This window comes from Symphodus melops (genome assembly GCF_947650265.1).
Source record: "Symphodus melops genome assembly, chromosome: 16".
NCBI classification, from domain to species: Eukaryota; Metazoa; Chordata; class Actinopteri; order Labriformes; family Labridae; genus Symphodus; species Symphodus melops.
Genome location: NC_136706.1, coordinates 5,794,078 through 5,807,959, shown reverse-complemented (window position 1 = coordinate 5,807,959; position 13,882 = coordinate 5,794,078). Strand labels below are relative to the sequence as shown.

General features: G+C 40.6%; 2 protein-coding genes across 4 annotated transcripts; one reads left to right on the top strand and one right to left on the bottom strand.

The window, feature by feature from the left end:
- Positions 1–534: 534 nt before the first annotated feature.
- On the top strand, positions 535–5,712 carry rad23b (RAD23 homolog B, nucleotide excision repair protein). 2 transcript variants are annotated; one of them, XM_079364672.1, is made up of 10 exons: positions 535–748; positions 1,824–1,905; positions 2,720–2,799; positions 3,314–3,507; positions 3,606–3,658; positions 3,817–3,944; positions 4,056–4,188; positions 4,269–4,396; positions 4,764–4,952; positions 5,151–5,712. In XM_079364672.1, the coding sequence occupies exons 1-10, from the start codon at positions 683–685 to the stop codon at positions 5,262–5,264; spliced, it is 1,167 nt and encodes a 388-aa protein (XP_079220798.1). In that variant the 5' UTR covers positions 535–682; the 3' UTR covers positions 5,265–5,712. The 2 variants fall into 2 exon arrangements, with proteins under 2 accessions (XP_079220798.1, XP_079220797.1); XM_079364671.1 differs by having other exon boundaries at positions 536–748; positions 3,603–3,658.
- Positions 5,713–8,810: 3,098 nt separating this feature from the next.
- Positions 8,811–13,243, bottom strand: klf4 (Kruppel like factor 4). Of its 2 annotated transcripts, XR_013780927.1 has the most exons (6): positions 12,976–13,243; positions 12,747–12,858; positions 11,211–12,072; positions 10,346–10,516; positions 9,488–9,905; positions 8,811–9,378 (listed from the first exon to the last, which is right to left on the bottom strand). XR_013780927.1 is itself a non-coding variant. In XM_079365109.1 (5 exons), the coding sequence occupies exons 1-5, from the start codon at positions 12,978–12,980 to the stop codon at positions 9,730–9,732; spliced, it is 1,326 nt and encodes a 441-aa protein (XP_079221235.1). In that variant the 5' UTR covers positions 12,981–13,243; the 3' UTR covers positions 8,811–9,729. The 2 variants fall into 2 exon arrangements, 1 of the variants encoding a protein (XP_079221235.1); XM_079365109.1 differs by having other exon boundaries at positions 8,811–9,905.
- Between the last annotated feature and the right edge of the window lie 639 nt (positions 13,244–13,882).

Below are 13,882 nucleotides of genomic sequence, written 5' to 3'. Positions count from 1 at the left end.
CATACAGTTGCATTTAGAGTAAGATGGAGACGATTGTTTCCAGACTGTAGTCAGAGGTGATTCTGGATCCTGTTTGGGCCCAAAGCAAAAAACATTCACATGTCCAAGCGGCATTCATCTGCATTATGTTATAAATAATCTGACAAAAACAAATTCTATCAGCACAAGTTGTGCATAAAAGCGTCTCTAGTCCGTGTTGGGGGCTAGAAAATCACCATGTAGTGATTTACTATCATATGAGAGAGTAATGTGAAATGGGGCCCCTTTAGGGAGGTTTTCTACAAACAGTGCAAACTGCTGTGGTTTTAAGTTTATTTGCTCTTGGGGGTCCCCTACTGGCCTGGGGCCCCACGCAGTGGCCTGCCTTGCCTGTTTACAATCCGACAAACTCCTAAATGTACAATATTACCAGAAAATCCAAAATTACTTTATCCATTTTTATTTATTTATTTTTACTCAGAATGTTGTTTCCACCAAATAAAAATAAATAAACATTTTCCAACAAGTTCCCAAGCTCACCACTAGAGACGCTGTAGCCTCACTCTCTCTACCACAGAAGAAGAAAAGGGAAAAGTCATGGCGGCTGACAGTTTGTAATGATTCAACAAAAACAGACTAGATTCTTTCAAGTTAGACTACCAGCATTTAAAATACATCAGGGAGTAAACATACTGCCGACAAAATGCAGATAACGTTGAAAACCTTGCAGCAGCAGACGTTCAAAATCGACATCGATGAGAAGGAGACGGTGAGAGATGAAATATTGCATTTCTAAAGAAGGGAGTTAGATATTTCCTGGAAACGTCTACTTTTTTTATGAATTTAAAATCTACACGACCGATCGATACGTCTGTGGAAGCGTTGGAAAACATTTCTGAATTGTTTGAATTGGAATTTTGTTTAACGGGGACTTTCGGCCAAATTTACGTCATTTGTTATAAACCGCTCCGGAAGTAGTTTGCAGGAGTTGCAGCAATTAGCCTTAGCCCGCTCAAAGGTCTACATGGGGGGGTGATAGGAAGATGACAAGTTGGTCATTTTAATTTTTAATAATGAATTCAAACATTTTTTAAATAAAAGTACAAATAAAATTGGTTATTAATTTAATCAGTAATATTTTTAATGTGTAGATTGAGAAGTTTAACGATAAATATATAGTTTATATTCTGTTAAATAAATCTACACGACAATGGCATCGAACACATAAATATATTAACTATAAAAATTGATTTTCATATATTACATATAGATGGAGAGGGAGTGGGATTCAATACGTTTACATGTTCGGAATAAATAAACAAATTAACATAGAGGGCAGTAGCAGGTTTTTTGTTTTTTTTACATTATTTATAACTTCAAATGGAGCAGAAGAGAGTAAATAAAAAGGAGAGGACTTTAGTTTATCTCTTTAAAATCTAACATTGATTTGTGCTCAAATGTGACCGTTGTTTTGAAATACATTTTTGACTCTAACCTTGTTTTGCCATTTCCCCTGTGCGTGTGAAGACGCTCAGGTGGTTGTTGGTTGATTATTTTGTCCAATAAATGTTCATAATTATTTTTAAAGTAAATTGTCCCACTTCACCTCTGCTTCTACTAATCCAACCTAGAGGAAATACTGATTTGATTTAATTGACTTTCTAAGGCTTTCTGAGGTCGCCTACTGGCTCAGTTATACACACGTTTGTGAATTATATTTTTAGACCTGTGCTATAAACATAAAGATGGATGTAATGATGGTGTCAGAATGAGACCCTTCTTCTTTCCTCCATGAATCGATAAAGTGTGATCATAAGTATTCGTTTGTTTTTGTTTTTCTATAGGTGAAGGTGTTGAAGGAGAGGATTGAACAGGAGAAAGGAAAGGACAATTTTTCAGTCGGTTGGCTCAAACTGATATATGCTGGTATGTTAAAGCCTTGTTTTTAACTCTGCTAGTTTTGATCACATGTGAAAACATGTTAGGAATGTTTGTCCTATTATTCCTCTCATTGACTCAGCAGTGAAGTCTGAATTGGACCTCCATTATCAAAATGAATCCCTAAAGAGTGTAAGAAATAAACATTACAACCATTACAGCGTTCCTATCATGGATGACTTTAATATTTTGCTGCTTATCCAACAGTATGCTTCCATCTTGTATGCTCATTGACTCTTACCCATAAAGAGTTTGACAGTGTTTGATAGGGTCCCAGCATAGATAGATGCAGCCGCAAAAGCTTCCGTCTCTTGCAGCTTCATTCATCCGGGTGAATCTTTGAAACATTGAACCCTCAGTGGTTCTTCTTGCTTCCATGCCGATCAGCTTCCATTCTACCGTCTGACTCAGGAAAGCTATTCTAACTGAGTATTTGATGTGAAAGCGTTGTGCGTTTGTGTAAATAGTTCCTTCAGCTGTTTTTGTTATTGCCTGATGACCCAATGTGTGAGTCATCGTGGCGCCTTTCTTTTGTTTACAGCTGGATCGAAGCAGGAATCCTTTAAATGAAACGTTTATACCACTAAACACAAAAGTGCAGCTTTACAACAAACAAACAAAAGAAGCAGATGTGGTGACAAAAGCAGCGAATCTCTCGGCTCTAAAAACCTTCTATTCATTGATCTTTAAACATGATACCCTCTATTGTGTGTGTGTGTGTGTGTGTGACTTCAGACTTCAGGTCAAACGAAACACTCGTGTGACTCATCATCTTCTTCTTTTTCTTCTTCTTCTGAACCAGGTAAAATCCTCAGCGATGACGTGGCGCTCAAAGAATACAAAATGAATGAGAAGAACTTTGTGGTCGTGATGGTGTCAAAGGTTTGAATAAATATGATCTGTCACAGGGGTCTCCACATTTCTAACGACGTTTCTTTAGAAAGTCTTGGGCTTGTAGGAGAAGATGGACCAATCATTCAGAGTGCTGCTTTTTCATTAGTTTGTGTCAGTGGTATTTCAGGCCATTTATGATATTGTTGTTGTTTATATTATACTTACTCTGTGTGTTTTAGGAGCTATTGTTTGGGCTATTGTTTTCACGCTCTGTTGCCTGTGCATATGAGCCACACACACCAATCACATGTTCTACTTCTTTTTTTTTTTTTTTTTTTTTTTTTTTTTTTTAATGATTTAATCATGGCTGTTTTTATGCTTTTTTACCTATACAATCATTTAATTCAATGAGTGCAATGTGCTAACTTTTCTTTCCAGAACATGACAAAAGAAAGATACTGGTGTCATTAGAGTTTTAACGAATAGTGTTTTTACACTGAAATAGCTCAAAGTCATGTGACACCAGAGAGTGAATGCTTCTTCTTTAATATCTTTCTCGCAGCCTAAAACGGCCAGCACACAGTCGTCTCCTGCCTCGTCGGCTCCCAGCTCCGCCGCCCCTGCCGCCCCTGCCGCCCCTGCCGCCCCTCCTGCCTCGTCGACCAGCAGAGACGACGCGACAGAGACTTCCTCTACAGACGACACACCGGAGGAGATGAGGTCGTCGACTGCTCAAACCGCGTCCACTCTTGTCGGGTATAGATGTGATGATTTATTTATTTTTTTCTTGTCTTCTTGTGAATCATTCTTTGAACTGTGACGTGTCGCTCATTGTCTCTGTTCTCTCGCAGAAGCTCCGAGACGTCAGCAAACACAAACCTTATCAATGAGGCCGTTTCAAATCTGGGTAAGGCAGCGTTCACAAACACTCTTTGTATTTTAGTCATTAGTGTTGTGCCCTGAACCCTGATTGGTGCAGTAAAACATAGATCAAGAGGTAAACAAGGTGGGCAGTCAGCCAAATTGTGATGCACTTACTCTCTAACTGCTCGTTGGTTCCTTCAGTGACTGGCCCTTCATATGACGCCATGGTGAATGAGATGATGCTGATGGGCTACGAGAGGGAGCAGGTTGTAGCCGCCCTGCGAGCTAGCTTCAACAACCCTGACAGAGCGGTGGAGTACCTTCTAACTGTAAGAACAATTTCAAATTCGTGTTTGACTTAATAAAGTGATTGAAGTTTGACCTTGTACATTACACATTATCTTTTTTTAAGTTGAGTGTTTCCTGACTTTGTCTTTCAGGGTATCCCAGGCCGAGATCAGGGACCTTCATCAGGATCTGATGCAGCAGCGCCTCCAGTGAGTGGAGCTCCTGCAATCGCCACAGCAGGCATTAGCGTTCCTGCTAGCACTGACTCTGCGGGTGCTGGTGGAGGTAAGTGACCTATAACCACTGTGCAGACTGAACCACAATGTCCTCCTGCTATGTTTAACTGACTCACACTCATGTTTCAGGCAACCCTCTGAGTTTCTTAAGAAATCAGCCTCAGTTCCAAGTGATGCGACAGCTGATCCAGCAGAACGCTGCCCTGCTGCCGGCCCTGCTGCAGGAGATCGGCAGAGAAAACCCCGAGCTGCTGCAGGTGAAGTGATGACAGAGAGGAGTGGTTACTCCGCTGTAGAAAAAAACAATTTGAAAATAGCTTGAACATTTAGTTTTACACTAAATTTCACCCACAGTATGAACGTCTGACGGACAGATTCTGTGTTAGTGTCTGGAGTTTGACAGTAAAGGGAGAGTAGGTGGAGTGCATGTAATAAAAGATAGTAGTGGGTGTCATGTAAGAGTCTCTTTATGTTGACTATTTAAAAAAAAGTTTACCCTGAATCTCCCAATCTTGTTGACAAAAGCAAACGTATATTTCTGTTATTTGCTCGACACCTTGAGAGTTAGTGAACTGTCCAAACATTCCAAACTGTCCTTCATTCATTGTTCATTGACCACTACAGGAGATAAGAAACCACCAAGAGCAGTTCATCCAGATGCTGAATGAACCCAATCCAGAGGCAGTCCCATCAGGTGGTGGGGGTGGAGCGGGAGGAGCAGGGGGAGCCGGAGGGATGACAGGTGACACTCCTGGCGGCAGTCACATGAGCTATATCCAGGTCACGCCGCAGGAGAAAGAGGCCATAGAGAGGGTGAGGACGACTTCAATAACCTTTTCCCCTCAGTGCAAAGTTCAGTGCTGCATTACCGTAATGACTAGAATATAACTCACAATTTTTGCTGACGCCTCTTAAATCGTGCCATGAAGTTATGGAAATGTTTTTTGTTGTTTTTTGTTGTTGCATTTGTGGCTAATTTTTGTTTTTCCCAATAAATCTTTTTAATTCCAGCTAAAAGCCTTGGGGTTTCCAGAGGGACTTGTTATACAAGCCTACTTTGCATGTGAGAAGAACGAGAACTTGGCCGCCAACTTCCTTTTACAACAGAACTTTGACGATGATTAAAGGAGCCATCTTTGTTTTGTCATTCTTTTTTTCTCGTGTATCTTCCTCTATGTTTTTTGGTTGCTGGCATTCATTATATGTCCATAACGAGCCTTTTACATTACCAAAAACATGTTTTATTGATTACTTCCACATTCACGTTTCTTAATAATACTGGACCATAATCAGCTGCTGTTCAAGGACAGCTCGTTGTTTGTAATCAGTACAAACAGAGGACCGATTAAAGTACAAAGACTTTGAATCAGAAACCACCTGTGTGCTTTTCTCTGTCTTTTATATTTGAGTAATACATTTCCAATATTTTACAAGGATAATCAACACAGTTTGCAATGAGAGTGTGTCACATTGTTTCCAGGGTTCATCTGAAGGGTCATGACAGTATTCCCCCACTTTTGTTCTGTCTTAAGTTGAAATTTCAAAAGAGATTAAAGTTCTGCAAAACAAAAAACATGTATTGCCCTGGTTCTTTGTCAACTTAAAGTCCCTGCGCTGCATGTAAATCAGCAGGACTGCAGAGAGGACCTGGACTAAGGAGTAAAAACTGTGTTCACATGCCTGTACACACCAACGAGACCTGCTTCATCAACATGCATCGGATGTTAAAGCTACAAATTAGACTCTTATTGCATTGATATTGCGGAGGATGTTTGATACAGAGATCCTCAGTAGTATTAGCTTGTCTTGATTTTAACAAGTAATTTATGACTGAGGCTTAAATTTACATTGTGTGAAAATATTACTTCTGGGCAGTTTTAGTTAGTACTTAGATTAAAATGAATATAGCCAAATGGTGATTCTATCTATCCATCCATCCATCCATTAGGGCTTTAACAATATTCTTAAATAGGTACAGTATAAACATTAAGATATTAACAGCCTAAGCTTAAAGTGATGCATTATTATAAATATAACTGATGTGCTTAAATGAAGCCAAGTGTAATAGTCCTCCATACGTGCTTAATATACATAGTTTGACAGTCAGCCAAAATCCATTCAATAGTGAGTGATTCAGGTAGTTAGTTGTTCTTTGATTTATTCACCAGATTGAATAAGGAGTGAAAACTACAAGACAAAAGAAAATGCAGAGATTACTGTCATAAAAAAGGTCGACATGAATAATATTAGAGGTGGGACTTGATTTAAAAAACGTAACTAATTAACTCAGGGCTTTCTAATTAATAGAAATGAATCGCATTTTAAGTGCATCACAAGATTTGACCTAAAAAGCAACACTTTTCAATCTAAATGGATTTTAGTGGACGAATGAATACAGTGCATGCAATTTTACTTGCTTCTCAGTTTCATAAAGCTGTTGGATCTTGTTTGAAATGAGTTTTTCTACACAGCAGTTGGAAAGTTGGATCACACGTGCTATCTTTAGCACATTTTCTATAACCCCTTATCTTCTACCACTATTAGTGGTCTACATTCCAGAGCAACCAATTTAACAAGTGAATTTCTAAGTTTATCAGACCTTGAATTACTCATTTTGGTCCTGAAGCCAGTCATTTGGTCGAGTTTGGGCTGCAAATGCTTCTTGTTTTTAGAAATTTAAGAAATTGTATTTATTGCATACTGCACATAGTTTAAAGCAGACTCTAAGCTATGTCTGTTTACTACTCAAAACCTTTTGAGCTGGAATCTTTGGGTCACCTTACAGTTGACATTTGTTGTTGTTTCAATTTGGCAGTCGCAGCATTCATGTTGACATTGTCCTATCAAATAACACTGACTTTATATTAATCGTTTATAAGTTTGTATTGCCTATTTTGTATATCACATTAAAGCATATTTTAGGCAGTTGTGTGTAGTCTATAGAATAATAAAGTTGCATTCTTAGTTGCACTGATATAAATCTTTAAAATGCAGAATTTAGTAATTTTATCATCTATAGTGTATCTATTGTAAACTGTGATAAGTTGAAGTAACAAAATAAGTAATAAAAGTTCTTTACAGTCGCTGCGACCTCCGACCTCCCCGCCGGCCCTCCATCCTGGGTGTGGGAGGAAGGCGGGTTCAATGAAGATCGCCCAAATAAAAACAGAGGGGTATCATCATTATTGCCACTATCATCCCTTGACTGGTTGACATCTTTTATCCAGATCAAGACAAATGCTTGATATATGTCTCTGCTGCCAGCTCTTTACCATGACATCTACTTAATATTTTTGTTTAAATTTGGTTAATTTGTTTGTGTGCTTTATTTTTATCTGCTCAATTTAAACAGGCTCTTCTTTAGCAACTGATTTGAGTTATATTAACTCAACTTTTAACAAGATTAATTAAGCTGAAACAGCTGGACCTTGCTTCTGAGCAGCATACTTTTCCGATGCTCTGAGAAGACGCTTTGGAGCATGGAAAATGAGGTAACGTCGAGTGGCTACAGTGACGTAGGTTACATCACGTACGTAGTTTAACTTTCTTTTTAGTCAGTCCGTGATAGGCTGTTGCAGTGTAAATTTCCATCAAACACAATCACACCATTGTTTCTTTATATTTTTAATGGTTTACAGATAAAGAATGCAACATAATTTGCATCTATGATAATGTAATAAGTTGTTGTTGTTTTTTAAAGCTGTGCCTCAAGTGGGGGACACAAGCATTTATGCGGGCGGGCCCGGCCCCCCGATAGCGACGGGTGTGGGTGGAGTAATTTATAAAATCATGAATATCATTTCCCACAAAGTTCCATTTGAGCTCTGATGAAGTGAAGCACCTGGAGACCTGTACGTGCTTGAAACTGAACTGACCTATAGGGGGCAACAAAGTCCACAAGATGTTTTCAGAAATCTGCCTCAGTCATGCTCCACCATGCTGTGTTTACCAGCCTAAACATACATCACCACTCCATAAAATGAGTTTCAATCAGACACATATTTTTAGATTTTTTTCAAATCTTTTAGTACCTTGAATGTATCAAGTAAAAAATTAAAAGGAATCGTCCTGCTCTCTAAACCGTTCTTTAAATTAAGGTCTTTTGAAAGACTTCACAAGATTTACTGTTTATTTAATTTGTGGGTGAAAAGTTCATCTAGTTTTGTATTACTTCGAAAGATTTTTGTGTTAAAAAAAATGCATGGAGCTGAGTCCATACATAAACCACATCAATGATGCATAAATATCTCGTAAAAAAAAACATATATAAGACCTTACGTCATGATGCCATCCTTCTGGGTTTTCTTCGTATTGTTGCACTTGAGCTAAGAAGCACCCGCTCAGATTTGGTGTCACTTTTGAATGTCAGCCAGTAACTTGGCTGTCCTCCCCATTCTTCCCACTGACAGGTGGAAATAGAAACCCATGGAAACAGGAAATTGTAGGAGTGTATTTAAAAGAAAAATCTCTTTACCCACAACATTGTGTTAGTTAGCCTGCAGCGCTCTCACTATTAATAGGGGAGATATTGTGACTGAGCTGTGAACTATTGCTGCCATTTAAAGGTCCCTCTCTCTATTACAAAGAAATGCTTTACTGTGTATTAGTTTAAATGCAAGATTATGAAAGTGATGTGTATTTATAGGGGGGAGTAAAAAGGCCACAACAGTCTTCTTAGTTCAAATACATTTTGTTTTATTATACTGTAAAATACAAAACAATAACAGAGAAAATTTTATTTACAAATATACAAAATTCAAGATTATATTACATTTTTCGGCTATAAACAAGACATCTTTGTTCAGAGTTCACTCATTCAATACAAAAATACCAATGTCTCATATAAATTATTGCACTTTGCGACCGCAGTGCATCGAAGATTGCCATCACCATTTTTAAGTGAAGTGTTCACCTGATTGTGGAAGAGAGGTTTCTAGGAAACACACAACAACCGTATGGCACTTTTTCATAGTTTTTTTTTTTTTTTTTTACCTTTTGATTATTTTCCTCAATCTTTGGTACCTTTCTTTAAAAAAAACCTTCTTCAGAGTCACTGAGCACCATTCTGTATAAGTTAACATTGTACCTGAAATTAATGGCATCGCAGGTGAAATGTGTGTATAAATATAGATGTATTTATGAATACAGTATTTCGAACAGTGTGTGGTTAACAGAGCCTTTGTTGGCATGTTGCTGGTAGAAGGCCTCTGGAGATGTTTGTCTGTTGCTCCTGGTTTCCCTGACAAAAATACATTTCCAGTTAAAAAGCTGTTGGCACCTGGTCCTCCAAGTTTTGTCGGTTAAATAAGACAAATTCCAGTTTGGTCCCTTTCATAAAAGTTTACAACCTTGGCTGAGAGGTCTCGTCGAGTCACTGAAGACGGGGATCAGTCTCAAGAGAAAATCTTGGCTCTTTTTTTTGTTGTTGTTGTTGCCGTGAACTCCACAGCTTGTCTTGTTTCTTGAAGGCAAATTATGGTTTTGAAAAAAAAAAAAAAAAAAAAAAAAAAAAAAGTAGCTCAAGAGTTTGTTCAAGGTTCTTCTAACGTATACTTTTGTTTTCCTGCAGCCTTCATGCCATGGCCAAGTCTCATAAGTGTCTCTTCATATGGAGAGCGAGGTGGTCCGACCTTGAGAAGGCCCGGTCACATTTCTGACACTGAAACGGCCGATGGCCTGTGTGTTTCCTGTAGTGGCGTGTGAGCTCGTCCGAACGTGCAAACTTCCAACCACAGCCCTCCCAGTCGCAGTGGTAAGGCTTCTCCCCTTTGAAGGAAACACAATACACAGACACACAGCAGTTAGTCCCGGCCCTGAGGTTAAACTGGCCCAACCTTTCTTCCACTTTGAGGAAAAAGAGGTCCATCCTGTCCTGCAGCTAGCATATAAAGCCAAGCTAATCGGCCTGGGGTTTGTATTTGAGCAGGGATCAGTATCAACCTGTTTCACTGCACCTGCCGAGCAACTCCCCTACCCCATCCCCCACCCATGTAAACCCCCATTCATTACCCTTTTATTCAACAAGTTGGTACACACAGATCTGTATGCTTTGGATAAAATGAGCTCTGAACCAGTACACCATATCCAACAACTGTCTGTAAAAGTTCCACAAAAATGCTCATAAATGCAAATCTTCTACTTTGTATTTAAAATGAATGCAAGGTGTCAGACACAATGAAACATTGTAACATCGTACAGTTACGTACCTGTGTGCGTGCGGTGGTGTGCCTTAAGGTGTGAGCTCTTTGTGTACGTTTTCCCGCAGCCAACATAGTCACATGTGTGTGTGGCAACTCTCTTCCTCGGCCAGGAGCGCCGACCACGTTTAGGCTTGGGTTCCTCCGGTAAGCAGTCCCCACTGGAGATCATGAGGGACTCTGAGGGGAGCAAAAATCAAGGCTTTTATCACATTTATGGAGAAAAATATATAAAAACATATAATAGTAAGAGGTATTTATACTTTGCTAACATGATGATAAAATTGTGTTTCATAGCTCTGCTCTGGAGCGCTCACTCACTTGAGACACATGCAGGGTAAACAGCGGCATACTAAATGTTGCTGACTCTTTGTAAAAGGGCTTTTTAAAATCTTTTAAAAAAATACAAAAAAAACATCAGCCTTGTCCTTTAAATAAACTTAATAGACTTCACCAAAGTGGCAAAAACAGCCACTTTTACCACATTGTAAAAAAAAACCATTGGTCATATGAAAATAAGAAAATGAAGTCTCTACTATTAACAAAGCAGAAGTTTTTAAAATAAGGGAGTTTGTCTGGAAAAGGACTAAATGGTGAACATAAGGTTTGTTGTAAAAGGCTGTGGGATACAGGGTTAAAGCCTTTTGAACTGCTGGTTTTGGGGGTATAATTAAAGCCCTTAATGTTATATAACATGTATTTAAATAGCCTGTATGGACTTCTATGCATGGCGTCTAATCTGTGCAGTGTTTTTCTTTTATGTATGCAATTATTTTTTTAAACAATTGCCAAAAAAAAAAAAAAAAACTGAAATCAATGTAAACAGATGTAAAGTAGCTCTAAGAGTTAGGAAAAAAAAAAAAAAAGCTCTAACCTTGGTACTGCATTGAGGACGGCTGAGGGAAGGAGGTGTAGCCTTGCGGGGAGCTATGGTGGTATCCCTGGGGAGGTAGAGTGAGCTGAGCATGGGGATGCCCAAGGACCTGGTGCTCCCTCAGAGGATGGTCAGGGGAGAGGGAGGAGGATGAGGATAACCTGCCGCCTGGAATGGACCTCTGTCCACCAGGAAAGCCGTGCAGGTCTAAATGGCTCGGACGCTGCTGCGCACTCCCACGGCCCTGAGAGTTTACCCCAGTCAGGTGTAGGTCCATAGGCTGTGAGATGGTGCAGTTACTGAGGTTCTCCTGCTTTATCCTGTGACATGTAAAGGGTGGCGATGCACGGGAAGGAGTTGGGTCAGATGGAGAATTAACACAGGCTTTGCTTACGTTCACGCCTTGACTGTACTCTCCCATGTCCATTGTTGTCTTGACCACAAATTTGCCGTGGAGGCTGGTGGGATGCAGGTAAGCAGGGTCCAATTCCGGTCTCATGAGCTCTGCCACAAAGCCTCCAGAAGGCGAGACGTCACTGATATCTGGGATGGTGTAGAGGAGCTCGCTGGAGGCATCCTGGGGGGAGGGAAGGGGGTAAGATGAGGAGAAGGAGCTTGAGGACGGAGACAAGGCCTGGGCAGAGCTGCATGCCATGGCCTCCTCCTGCTGCTGCTGTTGTTGTTGTTGTTGTTGTTGTTGTTGCTGCTGCTGCAGAATTGAGTTAGAAAGGATAAAGTCGTAGTCCAAGTCCAGGTCAGGCTCTGTGTGTTTCTTGGACATGCTGGGCTGGTCGGGGTCAGGGCAGCTGCTTCCGGTTGGCACACTGGGTCTCTTAAGATGGGACAGCTCTTCCTTCCATCTCTAGAGGAAAGGCAGAGGGTCAGGGAGAGGAATTACTGACTGCGCTCCTATGAGCAGCTTGACTGTGTCATGCTATTGTTAATCATGTATGAGAAAAACACACTTAAGTGTGCTGTGTGTTGATGGTATGGGACTGCTTATACACATGGCAATGCTTCAAGGAGAACAAGACCCCAGATAAGTAATACAAAGTGATTGTTATGACAGCTAAGTCTGGTGCAGCAAGTGTCCTTGGCACAGAGCACTTCCTGGAATACAGATTATTCTCCCTCACAAAGAAATTGCATTAGTGGCAGCACAGGTAAGTAACACTTGATCATATGGTCTGACTTAGACTGCCATCAGAGGAGGTAGCTTTCACTTTGTTGAGAATTCAACAACAAAGCAAGGTTAAACATATGATCAGAATCATAAACTGGGCATCAGGTTTTTTTTTTTCACTTAGGTTCTCATGTTGGCTTTCCAGCTCTTGTGTTTTCTGGGGAAGCATATGTAAATTGGTGCACGCCCCAGTAGAGCCTGCTATCAAGCCCACAATAACACGGGAGCCACATTGGAAAGCAATGTGAATGAACTATAAAGGCAACATTATTTCCCTCTCACATATTTTGGGGATGCCAGTGGCTACTTGGCATGCACATGCAATAAGAAGGGACCACAGGCTGGCTACTCACTAAATTGGCACTTCCAGTGGATTTACTCTTGATGGTGGGGCCGCTGGCAAAAGTGGATATGGACGGCAGAAGTGTCCCACCTAAAGCCATCTCGACGTCATTTGGAGGCTGCCTGAAATTGAACAGAAAATAGTGCAAATCCTCGTGGAAAGATCCTGGAACAGTCTGTTACAGTCCATAAGAGGATGTTCATCAGCCACAAATGTTGTTATGAAAAGTTTATCCACACCTCATCAATCAGAATCTGTGTGGTGTCCTCTTTGGCTGCTCTTCGGTGTCACTGCACTGGCTCTTTTGGTCAAATATCCCAGCGTGTAAAGTTTCTGCTCCGCCTCGCGCGTTATTGTATATTCCAGTACATGTTGTCGTCTAACAGCCTGAGGTTTTTTTTTTGTTTTTTTTTTTAACGTTAAAGCAGGCATACACGGGAAGACAGGGAGGCGACGTACGGGGGGGAATCCCTTGCGCCTGTTGCCATGCAGCGACCGGCGGCAGTCTGTTCTGAGAAAAACCGCGTGAGAGGTATCCTTAAAAGGAGCCAGAGCCACGCCCTCGTTGCCCCCGCAACAAGAAAAGAAAAACAGTTTAGCGCAAGGGAGGGAGCACGTGGGGGGAAAGGCTGGGGCGAGAGAGAGAGAGAGAGAGAGAGAGAGAGAGAGAGAGAGAGAGAGGGAGAGAGAGAGAGAGAGAGAGAGAGAGAGAGAGAGAGAGAGAGGTTTGTTTTTATACCTAGCAACGGTACAAATCCTTCTCCCTGTAAAAAGTGGCCGAAGAAGCGCACTTTCTCAGGCTGTCTCACGTGGGAATGACAGTGAGTATGAGTTGGTATATGCCTACCTGCAGATGGCATAGCCTGGGTAACCAAAAGCCGACATAATCCAGAAGTGATATAGGTGGGTAATAAACACATGGCTATACTTTATCACGTGTAGGCCTATCCAATCATTGCCTAATGAGAGTACATTGGATATTTCTGAATGTAAAGGCTACATGGATTTGCTTGCAGTTTATTACAAATCATATGCAGAAGACGTCATAATCAGCTATAGCTACAAAGCATTGTGGGTGCACCTTGTTCATGACATCACTGGATTGCAAAAGTGTGAAACCCTAGACAGCCTAAAAAGTCTATGTAA

Excerpts from the sequence above, each read along its gene's own strand:
- rad23b (XM_079364671.1), top strand. The coding sequence starts at position 683 with ATGCAGATAACGTTGAAAACCTTGCAGCAGCAGACGTTCAAAATCGAC. Across the intron at positions 3,659-3,816 it reads TGAGGCCGTTTCAAATCTGG|TGACTGGCCCTTCATATGAC; the intron begins GTAAGGCAGCGT and ends TGGTTCCTTCAG. Across the intron at positions 3,945-4,055 it reads CGGTGGAGTACCTTCTAACT|GGTATCCCAGGCCGAGATCA; the intron begins GTAAGAACAATT and ends TTTGTCTTTCAG.
- klf4 (XM_079365109.1), bottom strand. Across the intron at positions 12,073-12,746 it reads CCACTGGAAGTGCCAATTTA|AGATGGAAGGAAGAGCTGTC; the intron begins GTGAGTAGCCAG and ends CCTTTCCTCTAG. Across the intron at positions 10,517-11,210 it reads GTCCTCAATGCAGTACCAAG|AGTCCCTCATGATCTCCAGT; the intron begins GTTAGAGCTTTT and ends TGCTCCCCTCAG.